Below are 26399 nucleotides of genomic sequence, written 5' to 3'. Positions count from 1 at the left end.
GTAACAATCGACCACCACTTTCGTCCTCCTTGTGTTATGAGTATCACAAGAAAAGCAGAGAAGTATAAGTAAGAGATATAATAAAGGACAGAAAGACTTCTTATCTAAGGAAAGGTTTTATGATGTCATTTAAGTTGAAAGACTGATTTCATCAGCAGTTGCAAACTGTTGATTTTCTCAGTTTTTATTTCTCCTGCATCTATTAACTGACATTTTTCAGTATCAGCCAGGGCTATTTGGCTGCCATGAATTTCAGTGTATACTGGATGGGCAGGATAAATGCTTAACTCCTTTCCTTTAATTACAAATTTTCAGAATAAGAGTTTTGATAAACTAGTGATCAATGAAGCCATTTGTCTTTTGACTTTCTCTTTCCTTGAGAAAAGAGGAATTCATGGATTTTTTAAATATATTTCATGAACTCATGGGTTTATTTATATTTAGTGGGTTTCAGTGAGTTGAAGTCAGTGTGATTTTTTGGATGTGCAAGTTGTCCCAGCTTTAGCTAGTGGAAGTGCCTTCAGAGTGACTTTTGTCATTTTGACAGTACCCTCTTAGTGTTTGATAGCCCCCTTGCTTTGTGGCACAACATGTCCCAGGTTCACCTAGTAAAATTTCTAGATGGAAATCACCCACTTCTCCAAGATAGCCCTGGTCCTATTTAAATACCACTGTCTTGGGTACTCAAGTACTCAGGTATTCATTGCTTCTGTGTAGTCATTACTTTTAAGCCTTTAAGATAAGGGATATATACATACATACACACACACACACAGAGACACATGTACAGATAGACAGATTTTAAAAAAGCAAAACAAAATGTAGGTTCAAATTTAAGATTATAAAATTTGATGTTCCCATTGTGGCTCAGTGAGAACGAATCCAACTAGTGTTCGTGAGGATGCAGGTTTGATCTCTGTCTGGCCTTGCTCAGTGTGTTAAGGATCTGGTGTTGCTGTGAGCTGCGGTATACGTTGCAGACGCAGCTCGGAACCTGTGTTACTGTGGCACAGGGCTGGCAGCTACAGCTCCAATTACACCCCTAGCCTGGGAACTTGCATATGCTACGAGTATGGCCCTAAACAACAAACAAAAAAAGATTTTTTTCCTTCTTTGAGTTTACATTTTTAAATTTTATACTGAATATCTTGGTTCTTAACAGTAACATAATTTGTTTAAACTACACATAAAATGGCTTTAAAGTAACAATACTAATATTACTGCTAACATGATTACTGAATGGGAGGTCCCTGGTGGCTAAACAGGTTAAGGATCCAGTATTGTCACTGCTGTGGCTTGGTTCACTGCCAAGGCTTGGTTCACTGCCAAGGCTCAGGTTTGATCCCTGGCCCTGGAACTTTCACATGCTGTGAGTGAGGCCATGAAAAAAAAAAAAAATTACTGAATGAGTTTTTTGTTTGTTTTGGGGTTTTTTTTTTTTTTGGCTTTTTAGGGCTGCACCCGAAGCATATATAGACTCCCAGGCTAGGGGTCCAATCAGAGCTACAGCTGCCCGCCTAGGCCACAGCCACAACAACGCCAGATCCTTAACCCCCTGAGCCAGGCCAGGGATCAAACCCACAACCTCATGGCTCCTAGTCGGATTCGCTTCCACTGCACCATGACGAAACTCCCTACTTTTTTTTTTTTAAAGCAGTTCTTTTTGTCCTTATACTATAGCTCACTAAGGCTATATAGTATAAAACACACTATATTCTTAAAACACTTGAAATAATTATCTTCTCTGTGTGGCTATACCACTGACTTGAGATTCAGTTAGGTTTAAAAATTTTATTAAAAATTTAAAAATTGGAGTTCCTGTTGTGGCACAGCAGAAACGAATCCCACTAGGAACCATGAGGTTGTGGTTCAATCCCTGGCCTCTCTCACTGGGTTACAGATCTGGCATTGCTGTGTGAGCTGCGGTGTAGGTCGAAGATGCAGCTCGGATCCTGTGTTGCTGTGGCTGTGGTGTAGGCTGGCAGCTATAGCTCCGGTTGGACCCCTAGTCTGGGAATTTCCATATGCCATGGGTGTGGCCCTAAAGAGAAAAAAAAAAAAAATTCTTAAATTGTTGGAAACTTCTGCTATGCTATAAGTCCAGGCTAACCTTAGACACATATGACCCAACAAATACAATCAGCAATCCTCATGAGACTACATTAGACTATCTTCCCGATCAAACCAACAGATAACACCAGGTGACCAGCGACCCCAAGAGAAACTGGCAGAACCATTCAGCTTTGCCTAGTCCAAACTGTTATCTACGGAATCTAAAGCAAAGAAAACGGTGGTGGTTTTAAGCCAAAGCCAAAGTTTGGGAATAGTTTATTATGCAGTAGACACAATTAGATACCGTAGATATAATGTAGTATCGTCTCTACAAAAAAGAAAAGGAGGAGTTCCCGTCGTGGCGCAGTGGTTTAACGAATCCGACTAGGAACCATGAGGTTACAGGTTCCGTCCCTGCCCTTGCTCAGTGGGTTAACGATCCGGCGGTGCCGTGAGCTGTGGTGTAGGTTGCAGACGCGGCTCGGATCCCGCGTTGTTGTGGCTCTGGCGTAGGCCGGTGGCTACAGCTCCGATTCAACCCCTAGCCTGGGAACCTCCACATGCCGCGGGAGTGGCCCAAGAAATAGCAACAACAACAACAAAAAGACAAAAAAAAAAAAAGAAAAAGAAAAGGACACTTTCTGAGGATGGGAGCCCTATAAAACTGAGGTATTCATCAAATTTCCTAGTGAGGACACAATAAATACATTCACCCGTGTTTAACTAACACAATAGTCTTCATACATTAAAAAGAATTAATGTAACTACTCCAAGATCTACATTATTCTATTTTCCATAGTTTCTTTTTTAACTTTCTAAGTCAAACAAGAGACTAAAAGACTAAATGACAATTGCCAATCTGGTCTTCAGAGTATTTGAGAAAAATTGAGATTTTTTTTTTTTTTTACTTTGACAATATTAACTGGTAGAAAGGGTGTCAGAAAACCAACACTCTCAAACAGTGTTTGTGAGAATGAAACCAAACACCAAAAAATGTACATATTCTCTGACTCATTGCTAGGAAATTACCCAGCGATCAAATTCATTAAAGGGCCACTTGTATATGTACACAAGCATGTTCACTGCAATGTTGATTATGAGCAAAGCTGGAAACAAACTAAATTACTTCAATTGAAAAATGATTAAATTTTAATAATCATATAATAAAACATAACATAGTTATTAAAAATACACAAGCAAAAGAGGCAATTTTGAAAGTGCTAATGCTGAAAGCTCTCCAAACTATATTAAGTGGGGGGGGGGAAGACAAACCCAAATGAAGAGTATGATCATACTGTATAATGTTAGTGGCTACATGCATTTAAAAAATCACAGGAAAAAACATTAGAAACAATTAGTAATGATTACTGGGGAAGGACCTTCTACTTTTCATTTTATAACTTCTGTACTCCTAATCCTTAACTCCTGTCAGCTTCAAACTTCATATACAATTTGTCTCTTGTCCTTTCCTCCTTGCCCCCAATCTTTAACCTTGAAAATGGTCAATAGTACTTTTCATTCTAAGCACTATTACAACTCTTAACACCTTTAAACTTGTCTTACAATTCATTTTTGCTAATTACTTTTTTTCCTGTCTTGAGTTCCTTCTCATTTCTCTACCTTCTTCTTAAAAACTGAATATATCCAGATCTATATCAAGTCCTGGTGTAGAAGGCTTGCTCAGACTTTTGCAATATGACCTTGACCTACCATGTAACTCCATAGATACTTTTCTATCCATCGTAAAACCATATACAATTGTAAGCTTCTTTACAAATATACCACATTTAACCCTAACTCATTTATATCAGCTTTTGACTGAAAACAATTCCCATGTTTTTTGAAATGTGAGCAATTCCACCTAACCTAGAGCCATCTACAACTTTAATGAGCATGTTAATGAGTCACTCATGTTGTTAAATTATTAATGCTGAATTGAGTGCAATCCCTATTCAATTGATCTTTGTTAAGTGGCTTTTTTTCTTTTCTTTTTTCTTTCTTTTTTTTTTTTTTTTTTTGTCTTTGAACGGCTGCACCCACAGCATATGGAAATTCCCAGGCTAGGGGTAGAATGGGAGCTGCAGCTGCTGGTCTACACCACAGCAAAACCAAATCTAAGCTGCACCTGCAAACTACACTGCAGCTTATGGCAACACTGGATCCTTAATCCACTGAGTGAGGAGAGGAATTGAACCCACATCCTCATGGACACTAGCTGGGTCTAAGCCACAATGGGAACTCCTATCTTTGGAAGTGGCTTCTAAGAGGCTATATCCTCCTTCCCCAGGCCCATACCTGATTCCAGCCCTCTCCAAAATTTCTCAAGTTGCCAGCACACAATATACTTCGGCATCCTAAGTCTTTCCTGCCTAACTTAATGACACACGATCAATACATATAATATATACAATACAGTATGCAGAGAAGGGGGTAAGAAGCATATACTTTCCTAAATGCAATTAGCTCTTATTTCCAGCAGGGCCTATCAAGTGTTCCAAAAACAAAAGTACATCTAAATCTAGGAAGAACGGTTCCAAAGATAGTAGCTGGAATCACATACCTGCATTCAACCTTCAGTTTACCCACTTGGCTTTGTAAATTAAACTCTGTAAGCCCCAAATTCCCATTTGTAAAATGGAATTAATAATGTCAGCCTCAAAGAACTGTTGTAATGATTAAGTGAAATAGTATGCCTAAAATGTTTAAATCAATGTCTGGCATTTGGTAGATATACATTGAGTAAATACCTATATTATGATTAAGTCCACCTCTCCCAAAAGAAAAGACCTAGAACAAAGTTTAAAAGCTGAAAAATATCGAAGAAATCATGTTCCAAATGTAACACACCACAGATAAAGAAATGAAGCCCTAGAAAGTCTAACTGGCTTACCTGACATTACCATGCTATCTAATGAAAGAGGTGCAATTAAAATTTAGGTTTCTCAAATCCTAATTCAATATTCTTTCTACTATCTCAAGTGTTTCTTGTCCATCTCTCTGATACTAAGTAAGACACTTAATTTTCTAATCTCAACTTCTTCAATGACAAACTACAGGAACAAGACCAGATCATGGGTCCTTCTAGCTCCAAAATTCTCATTCTATGGTTCATGCAGGCCCTCAAATGGCTGACTTAACACGCCCTCAGAAATAAAACCAAATATATTTCCAATCTCTACCTATGCTTAGTTTTCTTATGGATGCTTTCAAAACTCTCAAAGTGACTAGTTACATGGAAGTAATTTACCTGTACAGCACAGGGAACTATAATCAATATTTCGTAATAAGAGAAAAGATTTTGAAAAAGTAAGCAAATATATATATAACAATCATTGTGGTATACATCGGAAACTAACACAATATTGTAAATCAACAATATGTCAATAAAAAAAGAAATTTAAATTTTCTTAAAGAAAGTAACTGACCTCTCAAAGCAGTTAAGTCAGTAAAAAAGCAGCCAAGTCAATAAGAGACTGAGACTATCAAAATTATAAATAAGTTACTACTAACTTGACCTTTACACATCATGCAATTATCTCAATAATAAGGAAAAGTCTTTAATAGCTAATATTTTTACATAGCTAACATATAACTAAACACCTAATATCTAATTAAAACTGATTTCTACATGTTAAGCACGTTTAGAGTATCAAGTGTCTTGATTCAATAATATGGATAGGAAGACACAAAAATATATCAAAATAAGAATTTAGTTCTAAAAGATGCCTTTTTTTTTTTTTTTTAAATTTTAGGGGCTTGCCCATCTGTCAGGATTGACTGACCCATGCTCAGATGCTGTTCACATGGAACCCTTCTCCACCTGGGTCTTCAAATTCTCATCTGAATATTTGCACAAGCTGCAGCTCCACCCGGGGCCCATGGGCTAGGCTTCAGGATTCGCTGCAGGAACCCTACTACTGTTGGGAGGAGGCAAGGGGGAGGAGAGCCGACACATAGGCGCCCATCCCTCCTGGATACCACTTTTCATTTTTTAAATATTAAAATCACTTGAGAAAACTGGCAAAGGTGCTAATAATAAAATTTCCTAAACAGAGAATCTGTGAGCCATGCTCAAAAAAAAAAAAAAAAAATCACAGAATGTTCTTGAAGACCTACTATGTAATACTTCAAAATCTAACAAAAGTTCTAATCTACTGGCTATGGATTCCTGTTATAAAAGGTATTTAGAATATCAGTTTCAAAAAGTAAAACACAAAATTCACAAAATTAAAATCCATCCTGAATATTATCATCTTTTATGATGCAAAACTCCCTGAGAAAGACTATCCCAATAGCAGATGACTCAATTCAGGTTCCCAAGGAAACAGACTTTGAGGCTGAAATCTACAAGCAAAACAGGTGGTTTATTAGGGAATGCTCTTAAGCACACCTGTGCCAGCACGGGACAGCAGGACTGGACCAAGGGAGACATCAATAACAGTTACAACAGCAGCCTCAGCTAATCCTACCAAGAGTCCTGAAACTAGAATGGCCCTTCATATTAGTCTCTGATCAAGGCAAGAGGATGATTCTTTATATCCCCCACATCAATCAGTAATGAAGTGCAGGCTGTTCTGAAGGGGATACAAACTTGGGTGAGAGAGTCATGACTCCAAACAACTAAGAGAATGTGTCACCATACTGAAGGGAAATCTATGTCCCACACCAAAACATCCACTACAGTGACTTCACCTTACCTGCATTTGATATACCCATAAAGAGCTATAGAGGGGCTCAGCAATAACAAACCCAGCTAGTATCCATGAGGATGTGGGTTCAATCCTGGCCTCGCTCAGTGGGTTGAGGATCCAGCATTGCCGTGAACTGTGGTGTAGGTCGCAGATGAGGCTCAGATCTGGTGTTGGTGTGGCTGTGGCGTAGGCCAGCAGCTACAGCTCTGGTTTTACCCCTAGCCTGGGATCTTCCATATGCCACAGGTGCGGCCCAAAAGAGACAAAAAAAAAAAAAAGCTATTCACTGGGAAGAGGCGGGTGGGGAAGGGAACTCAGTAGAAAAGGAGACCTACTATCTTCTGGAGCCTACTATGTGGCAGGTGCAGTGACAGCCACCTTACATGAGCTATCAAATGTTATCACTGAATCCTTGCTTCCTGAAGACACTGTCTTTTCTCAGCAAAGATGCAAGGGAACAGGGTAAATGGTATAACAATCTGTTACGTAACACTTAAAGTGCTACGCTGGGGTTGCAAATAATCTGCAGACTCAAAATTCCAGTATTTCCATGATTTTCAAAACTAACACTTTTACCCTAAAAAGCACTTCAGAAATCACCCAGCAGTGCCTTCATTGAATGGATACGTAAAGTGAAGCCAAAAGAATCTCATAATTTGCCTAAGACCATCCTGATAGCAGAATTTAGAACCTGAACTCAAGTCTTTTGATACCAAATTTGGTGGTTTCTCTACTTGCTCCAGTGCCTTTCTACTCAAAAACTTAACAAAAACAAAATAACCCTGAGGCATGAATCTTATCGTACGCTTGGAATACCAATTTCTCCTACATGATCTGCACTTTCAAAATCATGCGCATTAGAACACTGAGTTTTATACTACTGAAATGTCAACTAAGTGGTCTGTTAAAGAAAACAGGGTATCTTGCTATTAACAATAATCATACCTAACATATAACCTTTAGGACAGGCACAACATCAGGATCTTTATTATACTTTATCATTTAGTGATCACAACAATCCTTTGAATAAAGTCAAAAGGATAGTTCCCATTTAGCCAAAGGGGGAATATAAGGTTAAAGCAACTAAATAAGTTGTTAGCTAAGAATACACATGTAATAATGCACAGAGCTGGGATTCCACCTGACTACAAAGAGCACAGCATCCACTATGCTACAAGTCTTACGCTTCTTCTCAACTTTCCTTTTCTGAACTTTTCAGATTTTCATGGCATACATGACTTATTTTCATAACACTGATTCTTTATTTTTAAATATTTTTTATTTTTAAAATTAAATCATTAAGATATTTGGAAGTTGCAAACAGATATAAGGTTATATCAGAAAAATAAATGTCTTACAGAACAAAATAAATCCACACCTCCTTATCAGAGACCTAACTCAATATTGATATACCACTTATCAGCCCCCCACAAGAGTGCATTTTGGTGTAGCACTAGCACTATAAAGATAGGAATTCTTTTTTTTTTTTTATGGCCGCACTAGTGGCATATGAAAGTTCCCAGGCCAGACTGAATCAGAGCTACACCACAGCCACTGCAACACTAGATCCTAGCTGCATCTCTGACCTATACCGCAGATCACAGCCACAACACTGGATCCTTAACCAGCTGAGCGAGGCCAGGGATGAACTCGCTTCCTCATGGATACTAGTGGGCTCATTATCGCTGAGCCATGACAGGAACTCCTACAAAGATAGGATTTCTTAAAACATTTTCAAAATATTATTTAGCTAATAAAGTCCAAATAAAGAATAACTGAGACTCTGGAAAAACTTTTATATTAGCATGCTTATATAACACTTAACCACAGTCTAATATTAAAAATTGAGATGAGGGAAAGTGTGGTTTTTTATTAAATTTCATCTACTGCTATGGTCATGCAATACTTAAAAAGAGGTCTATGCAACTAAGTAACTCATGTTATTGTATTAAGTATGTCAATCAACCATAGTGCATGCAATGGCCATGGATCCAACCTCAAGTAAGCTACATACCATAGCCCATGTTGAGAATACAGTCCAAGATAGCCAGGTTATATGACCCCATGTCTATTGCCAACTGACCAGACATGATCACCTGGACCCAACAGTAGACATTCACAACCAATAAAATGGCTCAGTGGCAAGACAAAGAAATCCCAATGAGAAGAATGACCTACTGTTGAGTTCCATGCTTAGACCTATGAACTGCAAATTATGAAGAGAAATGACTCATTAGCCACACAAACTGGCACTCAACAGATATACAGTGCAGCAAGGTAAGGCAAGAGTAAAGTGAGAGTATAGAAGGGACTCGACCAAATCAAAGTTATAACCCAGCTAAAGTTTCAAAAGACCATAGACACCGAGTATGCAGAAGTTATGATGGAAAAAACTAGAATGAAGGGTAAGCAAATTAGGTAGAACCAAAATAACCTAATCAGAACTACATTCACTATTTCAGAGCTATGGCAAAGCTTACTTTTAGAAGGACGATCTGCAAAAGATGTGTTTCATGGCAGCACCATTCCTAGAAGGAATCCTGGCATCATATGACCCCGCTCCACTCCCAATCTCAGTTTACTAAATCAGCAGTAGACCCCTGACCCAGAGGAAGCAACTCCATTATTGACCAGCCAGGGACCTACACATGACCTGATGAGAAAAGATGAGGATATTTTAGATTCTTCTCTCGGGATTTGGAAATTGAGACGTCAAGCCAGTCAGCTATGCAAAGGTAAGGTGAAAAGCAAGTACCATCATGTGGTCATATGGCCATTTGGGGTCTTGAGCATCATGAGCCATGCAGCAACGAGGAGGATGTACACAGAGGTGGCAGAAACAAAATGCCAGCATGAAAATGGGTGAGAGGAGTCCCAGTTGTGGTGCAATGGAAACAAATCCACCATGAGGATGCGGGTTTGATCCCCGGCCTCGCTCAGTGGGCAGGGGATCCAGCATTGCCATGAGCTGTGATGCAGGCTGACAGCTGGAGCTCCAGTTCCACCCTCGCCTGGGAACATCCACATGCCATGGGTGTGGCCATGAAAAGCAGAAATCAATCAATCAATTAAAAAAATTTTTAAAAAAAGAAAATTGGGTGAAACAGAAAAGAACACTGCCTCTGTCCCTGACACCATCCTAAGTCCTACTGTCTAGAGATCCAACGATTCAGCAGTTCTTGTTCAGAGATCACTCTGAAACGTTCCAATAAATCCTTCTTTCAACTTAAACTGATTTGAGGAAGTTTATACCCCTTGAAAGTAAAAAACACTTACTAGAATATTGTCCAAGGATGTCAGATTACGTTCATGCATTTAAATTTTAGTTACTGTTTCCTCTCCTCCATAGCTTGGAAGAACAGTCTGTAAACCCTATTTCTCTTTCCTTACTTCCCATACTTCCCAGCCAATCGCTTCTCCCTACGATCCTCCTGAAACTGAACTAGGTATAACCTCACTGTTCCTTTCAGTGGACACTTCTCAGTCTTTGACTATATACATCTCTCCAACATTCACACGTATCTAATACTTGCCTCCACTCGTGTCTTGAGTGCTGGACCTCTATTTCCACGTGTGTAGTGAACATCTCCACTGACGTCCACACCTCTGCTTCACACTCACCTTCCTCCTGAAACCTGTTCTTCCTCATCCTCTATTCTTCACCTTAGTCCATTCCACCTAAACTACTCACAAGTCAACAAATCCTATTAATTCCATCTCTTAACTTTCTTGAAAGTTCTTTCTCTGTCCTCAAAGCCACTGCCTGAATTCAAGGTTTCATCATCCCCTAGACTGACAACCAGAGATTCAGCAATTCTGATATAATGCAGGGACCTGGGAATCTTTTTCATTTTTTTCTTTTTAAGGATTTCAAATGATTGTAATGTTCAACAACTTCAGGAACTAAAAAGTTATTACTTTCTAGTTAGTCTCTCCCTTTATGGAGCCATCCTCTCTATACAGGCACCAAGCAGTCAACATATATTACTGAACACATACCAAGCATCAACACTCATGTACACCCTACACACTAAGAAATAAAAGAAAATCTCCACCCTAAGGGAGCTCAGTCCAGCTGGGGAGAAATCAGGTAAACAAATCACAAAAACAATGTAAATAAATTCTGCAGGGATCTGTAATGAGATAGCTACTACATACCAAACGAATGCTGGTACTGCAGTGAGGGCTTCAAGCACAGTATTTCATGTAATCCTTCTACGGCAATGTAATTTATCTGTACATTGTGCACTCGATTTACATAAAACAGAAGAGTGTCAGAGAGCTTGAAATTTTGTACAAGATCTCCCCTTCACGAGTGGAGGAGTCCAAGGTTTAAATGATGGTCCAATTCAAAAGCCCATTTTCTTTATTAGCATGGGATGCTTTGGAAGACGGGAAAAAAGCAAGCAAGTAACTCCTAAACTGTGCAATGGAGACGGGTGATGATGGTAGGACACCCTGAGCAGAATTCATTCTACAGAGTAATGAAGGGATAAAAAAACATGAAAATTGATGAAAAATGCAATTAGGGAGGGTGGCAAGGTCAGTGTATATACGCAAGTATGTGGAGATGAGACTGAAATGGTGTGAAGAAACCAGAGCAGTATGGGCTTTGCATGCCAAGGCAGAGTCTGGCCATCCCCACAGGCACTGAGCAGTCATCAAAAGATTTTAGGCAGAAGACAGACTCACCAGATTTATTTTTTCTGAAGACTATCTGGGGAAAATATTTTTGGAGGGTTTTCCTTACTACAAATACGACCATTTAAAACTCTCCATGGCTCCATGGTGTCTACTATACAAAGTCCAAAATCCTTTCCAGTCTCATCTCTTCTAACCACCCCTATCCACATGCAGAAATAAAATTCCCCTATGCTATGCTAGGCTGCTTCATGCTCTTGTTTTTGCCTGGTCCCTATCTCTGAAAATGCCTTCTCTCCCTTACTCCTCCTTGCCTGAGTCACTCCAGCTTCTGTGAGGGCTTCGACAATGTCCACTCTCTCTCTTCCTCACCTCTTACCACAGAATTAGTTACTTTTTCTTTTGTGCTCACACTCTTCCTCAGTGTATCTATTAGCACTTATCACAACGCTTTATAATAATTTAAGTATGTCTCCCCGTTAAAACCCCACAAGAGCTCTTTATCCCCCAGCCCAGCACAGTAATTAGCACAGAATTAATGTTCAACAGTACGATGAATGACTGTCTACACACAGACACACACTCATGAAGTTTTTTTAAAAAAAGAAATAATGGAGTTCCCCTGGTGGCCTAGTGGTTAGGACTTGGTGCTTACACTGCTGCACACTGCAACCTGGGTTCAATCCCTGGTCTGGGAACTGAGATCCCACATCAAGCTGCTGCATGCCACAGCCAAAAAATAAAAAAATAAAAAATAAATAAAACGAGTGATAAGAAAAGCATTCCTTGAAGAAATCTAGAATATGTACTAATAACAAAAAAAACAACATTAGCAGCAATTAACATTTATAGAGAATTTACTATGTGGCAGATACTATCATAGGGACCTTTATGTATATAAATTCATTTCACTGTCACGACAACGCTCCAAGAAATGTACAAATGTTATTATCATTTTAATGAGACACAGAGAAGTCAAGTAACTTACCCAAAGCTACCTAGGTAGTAAATGGGGTGCAGATGCCACCCCACGCAGTCTGGCTCCCAAGTTCTCAGGTTCTGAACCACTTATACTAACTATCTCTCTAACTCAAGCAAAAGACCATCAGTATAAGAAAACAGTTCTAGCCCCAGTTCTTTGGTACCTTAGTCTCTTTTTTATTAACACACTAAAAATAAATCCACAGTGTGAAAAAAATTCCACTTTTTAAAATTCGCATCAATGGAGTTCCCACTGTGGCGAAGTGGAAATGAATCCAACCAGTATCCATGTAGATGCAGGTTCAATCCCTGGCCTTGCTCAATGGGTGAAGGATCCAGTGGTGCCATGAGCTGTGGTGTAGGTGGTGCAGGTTGCAGACACAGCTTGGACCCCAAGTTGCTGTAGCTGTGGTGTAGGCCGGCAGTTGCAGCTCCAATTCCACCCCTAGCCTGGGAACTTCCATATGCCAAGAGTGTGGCCCTAAACAGCCAAAAATAAATAAATAAATAAATAATTTTGCATCAATAAATGAGTAATAATTGTATCAAACTTAAAGGTGTAACCAGAGTTCCCATTGTGGTTCAGCAGTAATGAAAGAGTCTAGTATCCATGATGATGTAGGTTTGATCCTAGGCCTCGCTCAGTGGGTTATGGAGCCAGCACTGCCATGAGCTGTGGTGTAGGTTGCAGAAGCAGCTGGGATCTAGTGTTGATGTGGCTGTGGTGTAGGCCAGCAGCTACAACTCCAGTTCCACCCCTAGCCTGGGAACTTCCATGTACTGCATGTGCAGCCCTAGAAAAAAAAAACAAATAAAAATTAAAAATTAAAAAAAAAGTGTAACTAATCTGAGACACCTTCCTTAACGTCTTAGTTTAGATCAGGGCCCTCCTGCTGTGCTGTATGCCCCTGGGGCTCCCTGGGCCTCTGTGCCTCTCCTTCCTAACACTGAGCCAAGGATGTGACCATATACATCTGGGATTCTTTGAAGAGTTCTTCTGCCCTCCCCTGGATACTAAGCACCGCAGGAATTCACCATCTGTTTTACTCACCAATGTATCCACAGCATGTAGTAAGAACATAACAGATACGTGAAAAGTTGATATGTTTGAAAGGTCTTCCGTATTCACTTTTTTTTCCCCTGTTCACACTGCCATCATCCTAACATTGCTTAGTGCCTGAAACATTAAAATCAGTCTCATCTGATCTCCGCCTATGGTTTTAGTACATCACATGCAACAATGACAAATTAATCTTACTAAAACATTCCTTTTGATACTTGTTCAACAAATATTGACTCCTACTGTGTGCCTGAAGGAAACCAGAATATATCACCGCAAAATATGCCACACTGGCATACTGATTATTTTTAATTAAGGTATTTAAGAAACAGTAAGTACAAGAACATTTCACTTTGACCCTCCTTTTTCTTCCTGAAAGCAGAAGATACAACTCCCACATGGAAGGCACCCTCATTATACCAGGAGGAAAGACAACATTCTCATTGATGGAGACAGAGGATGTGGGGCTGAGAAATCTGTACAAACCTTATTAAATTAACCCTTATCTTCCTAATTACTTCGTTTACCACCTCAATCCAAGCACCTTTGTCAATTCTTCACAATTGTTTCTTTGTATAAAAGGTGTAAACACTTCCTGTTCTCATCACTTTTTCAGATCTTCATTTTCTTGTGAAGCCTCCCATGCACACATAACAATTTAATAAAATGTGTATGCTTTTCTCTTGTTAATCTGTCTTAAATCTACTTTTTTTTTTTTTGTCTTTTTAGGGACACACTTGCAGCATATGGAGGTTACCAGGCTAGAGGTTGAGTCAGAGTTGTAGCCACTGGCCTACACCACAGCCACAGCAACACCAGATTCGAGCATCATCTGTGACCTACACCACAGCTCATACCAATGCCAGATCCTTAACCTACTGAGTGAAGCCAGGGATCAAACCTAAGACAACATGGATACTATCGAGATTTGTTTCTGCTGAGCCACTATAGGAACTCCCATGTCTTAAATCTAATTCTTAAGCAGTACCACAGACCCAAAGAGGGTAGAGGAGAATTTTAGCTCTCCTACATACCAAATATATTTCACTGCTTAATAAAATTCTATCAACTTCCTAATGCATACAGAATAGAGTTCAAAATGTCCTATTTGTCTGTTGAAAGAATTAAGAAAGCAAGCCATCCCAGACCTTGGTCTCTAATACCATTCCCCACTAAAAGGAATAGGGCTCCTCATGAAGATGGCTAATTTCAGAGCTGGGAAAGAGGAGGTAAAGGATGAGCCTGGAACACCTTGTTAGGCCAGAAAGTAAGGAGGAGTTTAAAAAATGCTAGGGGCATGACAAAAGGACACAGAGCTACCCAAAGTGGCTCCCACTGTTCAAATCTAGGACAATTTGAACACCAAAATAATTAAGTACAAGGATGAGTTATAAATCGTTTTTTAAAATGCAATTATGATCCATAACCAACAAGAAAGGAAGGAAGGTATGAGGGAAAGGAGGAAGGGAGGGAGGTGTGAGGGAAGGGAACCACATCTGGTCAGTGTGTAGGGAGGGCTAGATGGGAAAGCCATCATTTTGCAGTGGTGAAGAATACAGTAGGCAAGAATCAACAATGGAGAGGACATACAGAAGAAATTCTTGATAAGGAGCTAGACATTTACATGGCCTTACCAGTACCTACCTATTAATTACAAAGGAAGAAAAATATAATCATTACTATACAATCCAAAAATTGGACCACAGCTTGCCCTCTGACAAGGTAATCAAAATTGACACCACCTATGAAGGACAAAAACTCATCATGGGCCTCCAGATGTGACAATCAGAGGACACATCAACTGCCAGGCCATATTCTAGGTCAAACTAATCACAAGAAAATGTCAAACACAACACAAGGAACACTACAGGGGATGTGCCTACAATGTCCCTCACGTTGTGTGCAGGAGAGGATCCATGTTAGTCAAAAACGTCCAACAACCACGTGTATTGTCTAACCTTAACTGGACCCTATACTGGTGAAGGAAAATGCTAAAAGAGACGCTGTCAGATGAGCTGGAAAAAAATGGAATTCTGAATAATAAATTGAATCAATGTAAATCAATGTAGAAGTTGATAGCTATACTGTGGTTATGTAAAAGAATATCCCTATACTTCACTGAAGCATTCAGAGATGAAGAATCATAATTGATCCTAAAGAGATTCTGAAAAAAAAATTATACACGCAGAAGAAGTATGCAAATGGTAAAGCTATGACCATTTACTTATAAGTAAATATAAAATACTGTTTCTTGGAGACGGGATTAAGATGGAGGAATAGATGGGGACTAGAGCTCAACTTCTCTCACAAAAACAACAAAATTACAACCAAATGCTGAACAACCTTCAACCAAATGGACAGGAAACTTTCAAAAAGATATCCTTCTCCAGAAGACAAAGAGGAGGCCAAATCAAGAGCCAGAGACTCCATTCTTCAAAGGCACACACAGACTTTCATGTGCACTGGGTCCCAGGGCAAAGCAAAGGCTCCATAGGAATCTGGGTCAGACCTGACTGCAGTTCTTGAAGGATCTCCTGGGAAAATGGGGTGACTGTGACTTGTTGTAGGGGAAGGACATTGGAGGAAGAGCTCTCAGGAATATTCATCAGCATGTGTTTCTCTGGAGGTGGCCATTTTGGAAAAATCTGGCCCCACCCATCAGCACTGAAAAGCCCCACGCCAAACAGTAACCCAGGTGGGATCACAGCCCCACCCATCAGTAAACACGCTCCCTAAAGACCCCCAGGCACACAGCTGCCTCTAATCTCACCCAGAGACAAAACCCTACCCACCAGAGGGATAGGAATCAGCCCCACCTACCAGTGAGCAGAAACCAGTCCCTCCTACCAGGAAGCCTATGGCAATCCCCTGCACCAACTTCAGCCACAACGGGGACAGACATAACTAGTAAGTGAGGCTACAACTCTATTGTCTGCAAAAAGGACACCACAGCAAAAACCCATAAAAATGAAAAGACAGAGAACCATAACTCAGATAAGGGAGAAAGAAAAAAAACCAGAAAAAACAGCTAAGTGATGTGGAGATTATCAGCCTCCAGGAAAAAGACTTTAGACTGTTGATGCTGAAGATGATGCAAGACATTGGGAATAAACTGGAGGCAACGACTGATAATTTACAGCAAACACTGAGCAAAGAAATACAAGATTTAAAACTGAAGCAAGCAGAAATGTAAACTACAATAACTGAAATAAAGAATTCATTAGAAGTAACCCACAGCAGAATATGGGAGGCAGAAGAATAGATAAGCGAGGTGGAGGACAAACTAGTGGAAATCACTGATGTGGAACAGAACAGAGAAAAAAGATTGAAAAGAAATGAAGAGAGTCTCAGAGAACTCTGGGACAACATTAAGCATGCCAACATCCGTATTATAGGAATGCCAGAAGGAGAAGAAAGAAAGGAACAGAAAAAATATTCAAAAGATAATAGCCAAAAACTTCCCTAACATGGGAAAGGAACAACCGAATCAAATCCAGGAAGTGCAACAAGTACCGTAAAAAATAAACCCAGGGAGAAATACCCCAAGACACATATTAATCAAACTGACCAATATTAAAGACGAAAAGAAAATATTGAAAGCAGCTAGGGCAAAGAAACAAGTAACATAAAAAGGAACCCCGATAAGGTTATCTGCAGATTTTTCAGCAGAAACTACAGGCCAGAAGGGAGTGGCACGATATATTTAACATGATGAAAGGAAAAAAACCACCAACCAAAATTACTTTACCCAGCAAGGCTCTCCATTCAGATTTGAAGGAGAAATCAAAAGCTTTGCAGATAAGCAAAAGCTAAGAGAATTCAGCAACACTAAATCAGCTTTACAACAAACACTAAAGGAAATTCTCTAAGCAGACAAGAAAAGGCCACAAGTAGAAACAAAAATACCACAAATGACAAGGCTCACCAGTTAAGGTATATATACAGTAAAGATGCCAAATTATGCATGCACAATTATGCAACCAAAATCAGAACTCGTGAGAAGAGGAGGGTACAAATGCAGGACACTGAGATGCACTTGAAATTAAGAGACCAACAACTTAAAACAATCTCGTATATATATATAGACTCCTATATCAAAACTTCAGGGCAACTGCAAACCAAAAATCTACCGTGGATACACAAACAAATAAGGAAAATCAACTCAAATACAACACTAAAGATAATCATCAAACGACAAGAGGAGAGAACAAGAGAAGGGAAGAAAACAAAAGCAACAAAACCAAATCCAAAACAGTTAATAAAATGGCAGTAAGAACATTCATATCAATAATGACCTTAAATGTTAATGGACTAAATGCCCCAACCAAAAGACACAGACTGGCTGAATGGATACAAAAACAAGACCCATATATATGCTGTCTTCAAGAGATCCACTTCATTTCTAGGGACACATACAAATTGAAAGTGAGAGGATGGAAGAAAACATTCCATGCAAATGGGAATCAAAAAAAGTTAGAGTAGCAATACTCATATCAAACAAAATAGACCTTAAAATGAAGACTATTTTAAGAGATAAGGAAGACCATTACATAATCATCAAAGGATCAATCCAAGAAGATAAAACAACTTTAAATAATATATGCACCCAACATAGGATCACACAATATAGCTGTTTCTTGTATTATTTTATTCTTGTAGCTTTTCATAAGTTTGAAGTAAGTTCCAAATTAGAAGTTTAAAATTATAGGAGTTCCCGTCATGGCTCAGTGGAAACAAATCTGACTAGGAAGCATGAGGTTTGGGGTTCGATCCCTGGCCTCACTCAGTGGGTTAAAGATCCAGTGTTGCCATAAGCTGTGGTGTAGGGCGCAGATGTGACTCGGATCTGGCATTGCTGTGGCTGTGGAGTAGGCTGGTGGCTACAGCTGCGATTCGACTACTAGCCTGGGAATTTCCATATGTATTCAACTAGACCTATATTGTCTGATAAGGAAGCCGCTACATGAGGCTGTTAAATAGTTAAAATATGGTTTGTCTAAAGTCGGATGCACTGTTGGTGCAAAATACAAGATTTCAAAGATTAGTACAAAAAAACTGCATTAATAATTTTAAAGATATCTAAGTAATTTGTATACTGATTACATGTTGAAATATTTTAGATATATTGGGTCAAAGGAAATACATTTTAAAAATTAACTTCACCTCTATTCACTTTTTTTTTTTTTTTTGGCTTTTTAGGGTGGCACCCATGGTCCAATCAGAGCTGTAGCTGCTGGTCTACACCACAGCCACAGCAATGCCAGATCCTTAATCCACTGAGCAAGGCCAGGGATCGAACCACAACCTCATGGTTCCTAGTCGGAATCATTTCCGCTGCACCACGAGGGGTACTCCCGCCTCTTTGTTTATACTGTAACTCCTTCCTAGGATGAAAGTAACTCTCTTTTCCTAAAAACAGTTCTTCAAAACCCCATCTCCTGCCCATTTTCTCCAAGGAGACTCCCCACTCACACAGGTCATTCTGATCATTCCTCCTCCGTATTACCACAGTCTTCATTGTCTGTATCATTTACTCTGGCACATAATCATGTAACTTCCTGAGGGAGAAGTTAGATCATATTTTTCCCATATTTTCCCAAATGACTGGCATGGTGCTAATCCTGTTAGTTGAGTAGAGGAGGAAAAGGCAACAGGGCGCCAAAAAAGGGAAATGTACTGAGAGTTGGGAAAATTTGGCTCAAGCCTCAGTTTTGACATCTACTGTGTTGCCTTAGATAAATCACTCAATCTCTCAGTTCCTACTTGCCCATTTTTAAAATGAGAGAGACCTGTTAACCACAAAAGAAGCCTTTTATTTCCACAATTCTAGAATTAAATTCATTTTTTCTTTAGCAATATTACTGATATATACTAATAAAAGGAAATCCAATACACTAAAGAGTCTTAAAGAAATGGCAACAAAGTTTATAAACTGCCTAAATTACTAAATGATGTTTTTCCAGCCATGAAGCACTTTAAATTCACATTTCTCTGCAAAGCCTATTAAGCAAAATAGTCAACACATACATAGTGGAGCTACCTCAATTTTTTTTTCAGACTCTTTCAAACCTCAAAGAAAGGATGAGGGAGGAAGAGGAAGAAGAGGAGAACCAGTACCTAAATTTTATACAAACTACCCTAGAACTTATTGATGATGTACAAAGACTCTGAATCATAATTGATGATAAGCACATTGTCGGTATCTTCTTTCTGAAACACTATTTAAAAGATACTATTGGGGGGTGGGGGGAGGCGCTGGGGGTGTGGGATGGAAATAGTATAAAACTGGATTGTGACGGTCATTGTACAACTATAATAAAAATAAATAATTTTTTTTAAAAAAGGATACTATTCAGGAGAAAATTACAACAGTTAAAATGAAAATGGAATGTTAAAGGTATGATATTTAATTTCAAAGCATGGGGACCATTTCAAATCTCTAAATCAGTAACTTTGGTTTTCATCTTTTATCTTATTACCTTCGCTAAAAAATAAGATTATCAGGGTGGGGTAAAATAAAATGGTTGCTATGTTACATAATTTAAAGATTCAAGCTATATTTGTTAGTAAATACCACCTGTGGATTTAACAAGATTTCTTTAAGGCTCTATCCAAATGCCTCTAGTAAAAATGCTGGGCATTAATACTGACCCATCTGTAAGATAACAGACAGCTCCTGCCAGGTGATTCTAGATTCTTTCCTGATCTGGTCTGAGCAATCTCTGCACAGTTTCACTACCTAAACTTAATTGTTCACACTCCCTTGAATTACCTGTCCCTTTTACAACTTCTTGCCTAGGCATTTGAGTTTCCTCTGCCTGAAGTGCCCTCCCTTCTTTCCAGCCACAAATATGCCCTCCTCCCACAAGCTTTTCCAGATTGCCCCCAAAATTCTCCCACAAACTGGCCCCCAGGAACTATTCATTCTTATTATTGCAAAGCACTTATTACTACTATGCATTGTCCTTTTTTTTTTTTTTTTTTTGGTCATAGTGGTCAAATCGCAGCTGTAGCTGCTGTCCTATGCCACAGCCATGCAGGATCTGAGCTGCATCTGCAACCTACACCACAGCTCAGGGCAATGCCAGAGACTTAACCCACTGAGCAAGGCCCAGGATCAAACCTGCCTGTCCTCATGGATACTAGTCAGATTCTTTCCTGCTGAGCCACAATGGGAACTCCAGCACTGTCCTTACTTTTAAATGTCCACTTCCCCAAAGAGCTGTGAGTTCTAAAAGGAGGGCCCATATCTTATTTAACTGTTTCCCAGCCCCTAGCAGATGCCTTGCATTTACTGAAACTCAATATAAGGACACTAAAAACAAACAAAAAAATTAAGTAGTTAATGAGAAACAATTCAAACTTTCTTATAACGCGCATATAAATTTAACACAGTAGTTCTCAACCAAGGCAATTTTGCCCCTAGCTGACATATGGTAAAACGTTCAGATATTTTTGGTTGTCCCAATGGGGGTTAGGGGATTTTAGGAGAGCTACTGGCATCGAGTGGGTAGAAGCCAGGGATATACTGCTAAACATCTTACAATGCAAAGGACAGCTTCCTACAACAGCAATTATCCAGTCACAAATGTCAACAGTGCCATGGTTAAGAAACTCAGTTGTCAACTGACTTACTCCTGTGTGTTGTTGATTCCTTATCACGTCTCAACAGTAATCAAAATAAATTCCATTTTTTAGTTTCAACTGAAGCTTCTGCAGCCATTTACCTGTACACACCAACACTAAAAATGATCTTTATATAACTGTAATGTTTAAGAACATTAAACCAAGAGTACTGGAAAGCATCTCATATTTCTGAAAACTAATCTATAACTACCAGAAGCTACTCTTAAGTCAGTTAACACTGTTTTATTTATAAACTTTATTGCAAATCACAGACAACTCATTTTCGGCTATGGAATGATGTAACAGAAACACAATCTGAGGCATGAAGTAATCAATCAGTTCCTACACGTCTGATAAAAGAAAAATCTCTAAGTACTGCAAGTAAATCATGCACAGATGTCTCTGATGTTGAGCACAGAACTGATGGCCAAAGGGCACTGCCCTTGCTACAGCCAAAATAGGTGCTTACCAAGATTTCGAAAAACTCTGACAAAACACTGCAAAACATCAAACGTCAATACAGGGTGGCAGATGCAAAAGTTAGCTATTTCTCGCCCTGATATATGACCAAGTTTCACATGACTGGAATACTTCACAAAGCTATGCAGCCGCAAGGACACTCACTCCCTTTCTAAGCAGTGAATGACTCAACTCTCTTTGGTACATTCCTTGACTGAATACTACAAGTTCACTAATTCCTTCTGTCCCTTGAACTAGTTATCCTACTCCCTCAATAACCAACTAACGAACCTGGCACCAGCTTGTCAATCATTTACATTTTGCACCCTATCGGTCCCAAAAAGAAATATAGAAGAAGAAGTTGTCCAAAACAAAAACTTGAGTACAGTAAATCTTATAGAAAAGATCTCAATTGCTATTCCAGGAACTGACTCCTAAACACAACATCTACATATCGCCAATGCGCTCATCTTTATATATCAAGGTTTTTTTCCAGATTGTAAATAAAGATAGCACTGGCAGAAAGTAAAGGAGTTAAGTGCATACCGGGGGCTAGAGCTTACGCGGGATTTAGTCTCCGACGGCTCCAAAAAGCTACTGGGCTGGGAGGGGGAAACGCATTTTTAACTGGGGAGGGGAAAAGTTTGCAACAGTGAGTAATATCTTCCTTCGAGGCTGACTCTGCCAGGGAAGTGTCGGTACCGCGACTGGCCGAGGCTAGGCCAGCTTTCATCACGTTACCACGCAGGGCTGCCCAGACCAGACGGCGACGCCGAGCGTGGCAGCTGCGGGGCGCGTAAAGTTGGGGGGCCCGCTGGGTAGGGCGGCCGGGGGACGAGCCGAACTCGCCTCCCGCGGGCTCCCACGGGGCGTCCTCCAGCCCGGCGGGCGGCCGGCCCGCCGGCCCCGGCGGCACCAACTCTCCGTGTTCACTGCCATTCCAGGATCTGGAAGGAACGCGGCGGCACCACACCCTCCCGCCCCGCCGCCCGCTCGCACTGACAGCCCGTGCGGGAGCGGGGCCCGGGCCTGGGCGCGAGGGGCCGCGGCAGACCGGGCGCCCGGCCCGGGCCTGCCGCCGCGCCCGCCCTCCCTGCCCCCACGCCCGCCCCGGGAGCAGACGACCGAGGCCTAATCACCGCCCGGGCTGCGGGGCCTAAAGCAGGGAGGCGCCCGCACTGAGGAGGGACGCCAGCGCCGCCGCCTCAGCTCCTCAGCGCGGCGGCGGCTTCCGCGGCCTCGGACTCGGGCTCCCGCTCACGTGCTCCTGGAAAGACGGTTTCACTCTCTTACCCTCTGCAAAATCCTCCTTAACATGGTTTAAACACCCCCCGGCGCTGCCGCGGTGACTCTCCGGACCCTCCTCGGGGTCACTCACTACTCGGGGGTGCGCGGGCGGGAGGGACTGAGCCAGAAGGGAACCTGGGAGGAGGTCGGGGCGAGGCGGTGGCGGCGGCCGCTAGGGCGGCCCCGACTTCCCCACAGGCGGTGAGAGGGAGCGCGCGCGAGCCACGGACGAGATAGCCAGCGAGCGCCCGCCCGCCGGGCCGCCCCCGTAACTGACAGCTGGGCGGACCCGCCCGCGCCGCCCCGCCCTCTCGGCCTGTCCATCCGCGGGAGGCGGGGCTGGGAGGGGCCTGGCCTGGGCCGGCGACCAATCGGAAAGGGCGGCGGCGTGGGCCATTGAGTGACGGACAGGAGGCAGGACGCTGGCATTGCCGCTCCTTCCGGCCGCTGAGCGCACACCCGCGCTCCGTCAGAGGCGCTCGCGCGTAGACCCGGCACCCGCGGAGGGGACTTGGGGACCTTGGGGCTTGGGGGGGTGGTCCTTGGCCGCGAAGGAAGGCGGGCTCTCGAGGCAGGTACCTGCTATGGCACCTCAGACTGCTCTGTAAAATCTGTCGGTGTGACCCTGGCCTTGACTGTTCCTCAACTCGACTCCCATTTCTGCAGGAAGCTTAGTCTCAGAGTGCAAGCAAAGGAGAGACTCAGACACGATTAACCGGTCTGTTGGGCTTCTCTCCCCTGGTCCAACCCCTGGCTCCTTTCCCTCCTCCCTTCCTGCTTCTCATTTCAGCCAAAGGAAAAGTAAAGAATCGGAAGAAAGTATAGAAAGAAACTGGAATTTGAATTGATAGGGGAAAAAAAAAAAAGTTTGGCGTTGTCCTTTGGACTATAGCAACAATATTTAATGGACTGATGACGCTAACATGTTGCACCCACTAAAGCCCATGCTTGGCTCATTCTCCTAAGGAATTTTAAATCCTCTTCTAATAACGAATGTATGAAGTGAATCGACATTAATGCGTCTGTTTCATAGATTAAGAAAAAAATAATGAGGATTTCCCTTCGTGGCTCCGCAAAAACCAATCTGACTAGCATCCATGAGCATGCAGGTTCCATTCCTGGCCTCGCTCAATGGGCTAAGGATCTGGTGTAGCCCTAAGCTGTGGTGTAGGTCGCAGATGCAGCTGGGATCGTCGGACTGCAGCTCTGATTCGACCCCTAGCCTGGGAACCTCCATATGCTGCAGGTTTGGCCCTACAAAAAAAACAAAATGAGGTCTCAGATAAACAGTGTGCCTAAACAAGGATGTGGACTGGGAAATGGACTTAGAACTGACTTCCAGGCACCATGTCATTATTTGAAGTCAAAAGTCACAGCTGCCCAAAAAAAAAAAAAAAAAAAGTCACAGCTGCAGAATCACATCGTTTTGCCAGTATTCACAAATTGAGAGATTGAGAGATTTGGCTTTTACCCTGGAGGGGGGAGCAGGGGAGAAGACTTTAACATTGTTTACATAGGGAGGAAGAAGGGGAGAAAAATGCAACTAGTCTGCTTGAATTGGGGGAGGGGGGTAATGAAGTCCACCAAGCAATGAATGGAGTGCTTATTAGAAAATACTTCCAGGTCTTTTGAAAAGATGCAGCAAATATTTTCAAATTAGTTAAGGTAAAAGTGTTTTATAAAGTGTAAATAAAGCATTATATCATGTAATATGTTGTTTCTATCCCAGACATGTCTGTATTTCAATGTGGATGTGTCTGCGCCTACAGTGCAGCAAAGAGTCGTGCCTACAACTAATACGTTATTAATCACTATTGATGATAGTGCACTTAAATACTTCGAGACAAACATAGCAAAGCACACTCTTTTCCATCTTTCCAGACACAGGCACTTTATTTTAGAAAATATGGGAAATATTTTCACCGACATAGGGGGATAAAACTGTGGTATAATACATATGTGGTCTCTGCTCCCAAGTAATAACATGATGGATAAGGTGATAAGAGCATCTTCTGTTGTAATGTTTGATCCTTGACCCTAGATCCCCATACCAGAACTTCTAAGACCCCTGGAATCCCAGAGTGATGAGTGTCTTTTTGTATGCTAATGAAATAACAAGTGGCCAGGAGTCCCTAAAACTTTAGGGTGGGGGCTGACCCCCAGAAAAACCAAGGGATGATTAGAAGGTTGGAGTTTGGGGGCCTACCCCCACCCTGCCACCTCCAGGAGAGAAGAGGAGCTGAAGGGGTTAATTGCCATTAGCCAATGATACAATCAATTATGCCTACATAACGGAGCCTCCATAAAAACCCTAAATAATGAGGTTTGGAGAGCTCCCAGATTGATAAATATCAAGGTGCTGGGAGGATGACGCGTCTGGAGAGAACAAGGAAGTTCTGCTTTTCCCCATACCTTGACCTACACATCTCTTCCATTTGGCTTTTCCTGAGTTGTTGCCCTAGTAATAGGCCGGTGAGAGTAAATTAAGTATTTCTCTGAGTTCTGTGAGCCATTATAGCAAATTATCAAACCTGGGACGAGTGTTGTAGGAACCCTCAATTTATAGCCAGGTGGTCCAAAGTACAGGTGACAATCTGGGAATTTTAACTGGTATCTGAAGTAGGGGGCATTCTTGGTGGGACTGAGCCTTTACCCTGTGAGGTCTGTGCTAACTCTGGGTCATTGGTACCATAATTGAACTAAATTGTACACCCAGTTGGTATTCAGGGAATTGGAGAACAGCTTGTTATGAAAAAAAACCACCGATGAATGTTGTAAGTAGGGCAAGGAAACAGTTCCTTCCACTTAAAGTGACATCTATTTCTATTTCTATTATTTGTCTTTCAAAGATTAGCTTAAAATGCTGCTTATTGGAGTTCCCGTTGTGGTACAGCTGAAACAATCCGACTAGGAACCATTAGGTTGCAGGTTCCATCCCTGGCCTCGCTCAATGGGTTAAGGATCCGGCATTGCTGTGAGCTATGGTGTAGGTCGCAGATACAGCTCAGATCCTGCGTTGCTGTGGCTGTGGTGGAGGCGGGCAGCTGTACCTCTGATTAGACCCCTAGCCTGAGAACGCCCATGTGCCGAGGGTGCAGCCCTAAAAAGAAAAATAAATTAATTAACTAAATTAAATGCTGCTTATTAATGTCACATGCTAAGTAAATCTTTCTCCACTAGAATTCTCCAGTGGAATCTTTTGACGAATATAAATAGACTCTCATCTACTGCTTAGCTAGATGGGTTATTCAAAAGTCCCTGCGTTCCCCTGCAGCTTATGATAACTCCATCACTGGAATAATATACTAGAGAACTTAATTACTCCAAAAGAAAATAGGCAGTGGGTGAGACATAATCATGTAAGAATATCATTTGCTAATCTAGCAACTTCCCACACAGAACAATCCTGCTAACCCATCTGACTGCTAATTGCTATTCATTTAACTCTTACCTGTTGGCCCTTCTTAGTTTCTTACTATCAGCCACTTCCCTAGCATCCTGATTTCCATCAAAACCCAGCTTAAAGCCTATGATCCAACTTTATAGTCCCCCCCCCAACTTCTGCAAATATGCTTCACTTCTTAAGCTCTCTCCTCCTCCAC

At 41.3% G+C, this 26399-nt stretch overlaps 1 protein-coding gene across 2 annotated transcripts in view; it reads right to left on the bottom strand.

The window, feature by feature from the left end:
* EEA1 (early endosome antigen 1) overlaps window positions 1-23042 on the bottom strand; it is a 125703-nt gene extending 102661 nt beyond the window's left edge. The window contains exon 1 of one of the 2 annotated variants that reach the window (XM_047788299.1): window positions 22804-23042. In XM_047788299.1, coding sequence (XP_047644255.1) covers window positions 22804-22827 — 24 coding nt within the window. In that variant the 5' untranslated portion in view covers window positions 22828-23042. The remainder of the gene's footprint in view (window positions 1-22803) is intronic. The other variant, XM_047788300.1, reaches the window with a different exon arrangement.
* Between the last annotated feature and the right edge of the window lie 3357 nt (window positions 23043-26399).

This window comes from Phacochoerus africanus, chromosome 7, assembly GCF_016906955.1.
Source record: "Phacochoerus africanus isolate WHEZ1 chromosome 7, ROS_Pafr_v1, whole genome shotgun sequence".
Classification (NCBI taxonomy): Eukaryota; Metazoa; Chordata; class Mammalia; order Artiodactyla; family Suidae; genus Phacochoerus; species Phacochoerus africanus.
The sequence above is the reverse complement of the archived record's forward strand: the minus strand, read 5'-3'. Positions and strand labels throughout refer to the sequence as shown.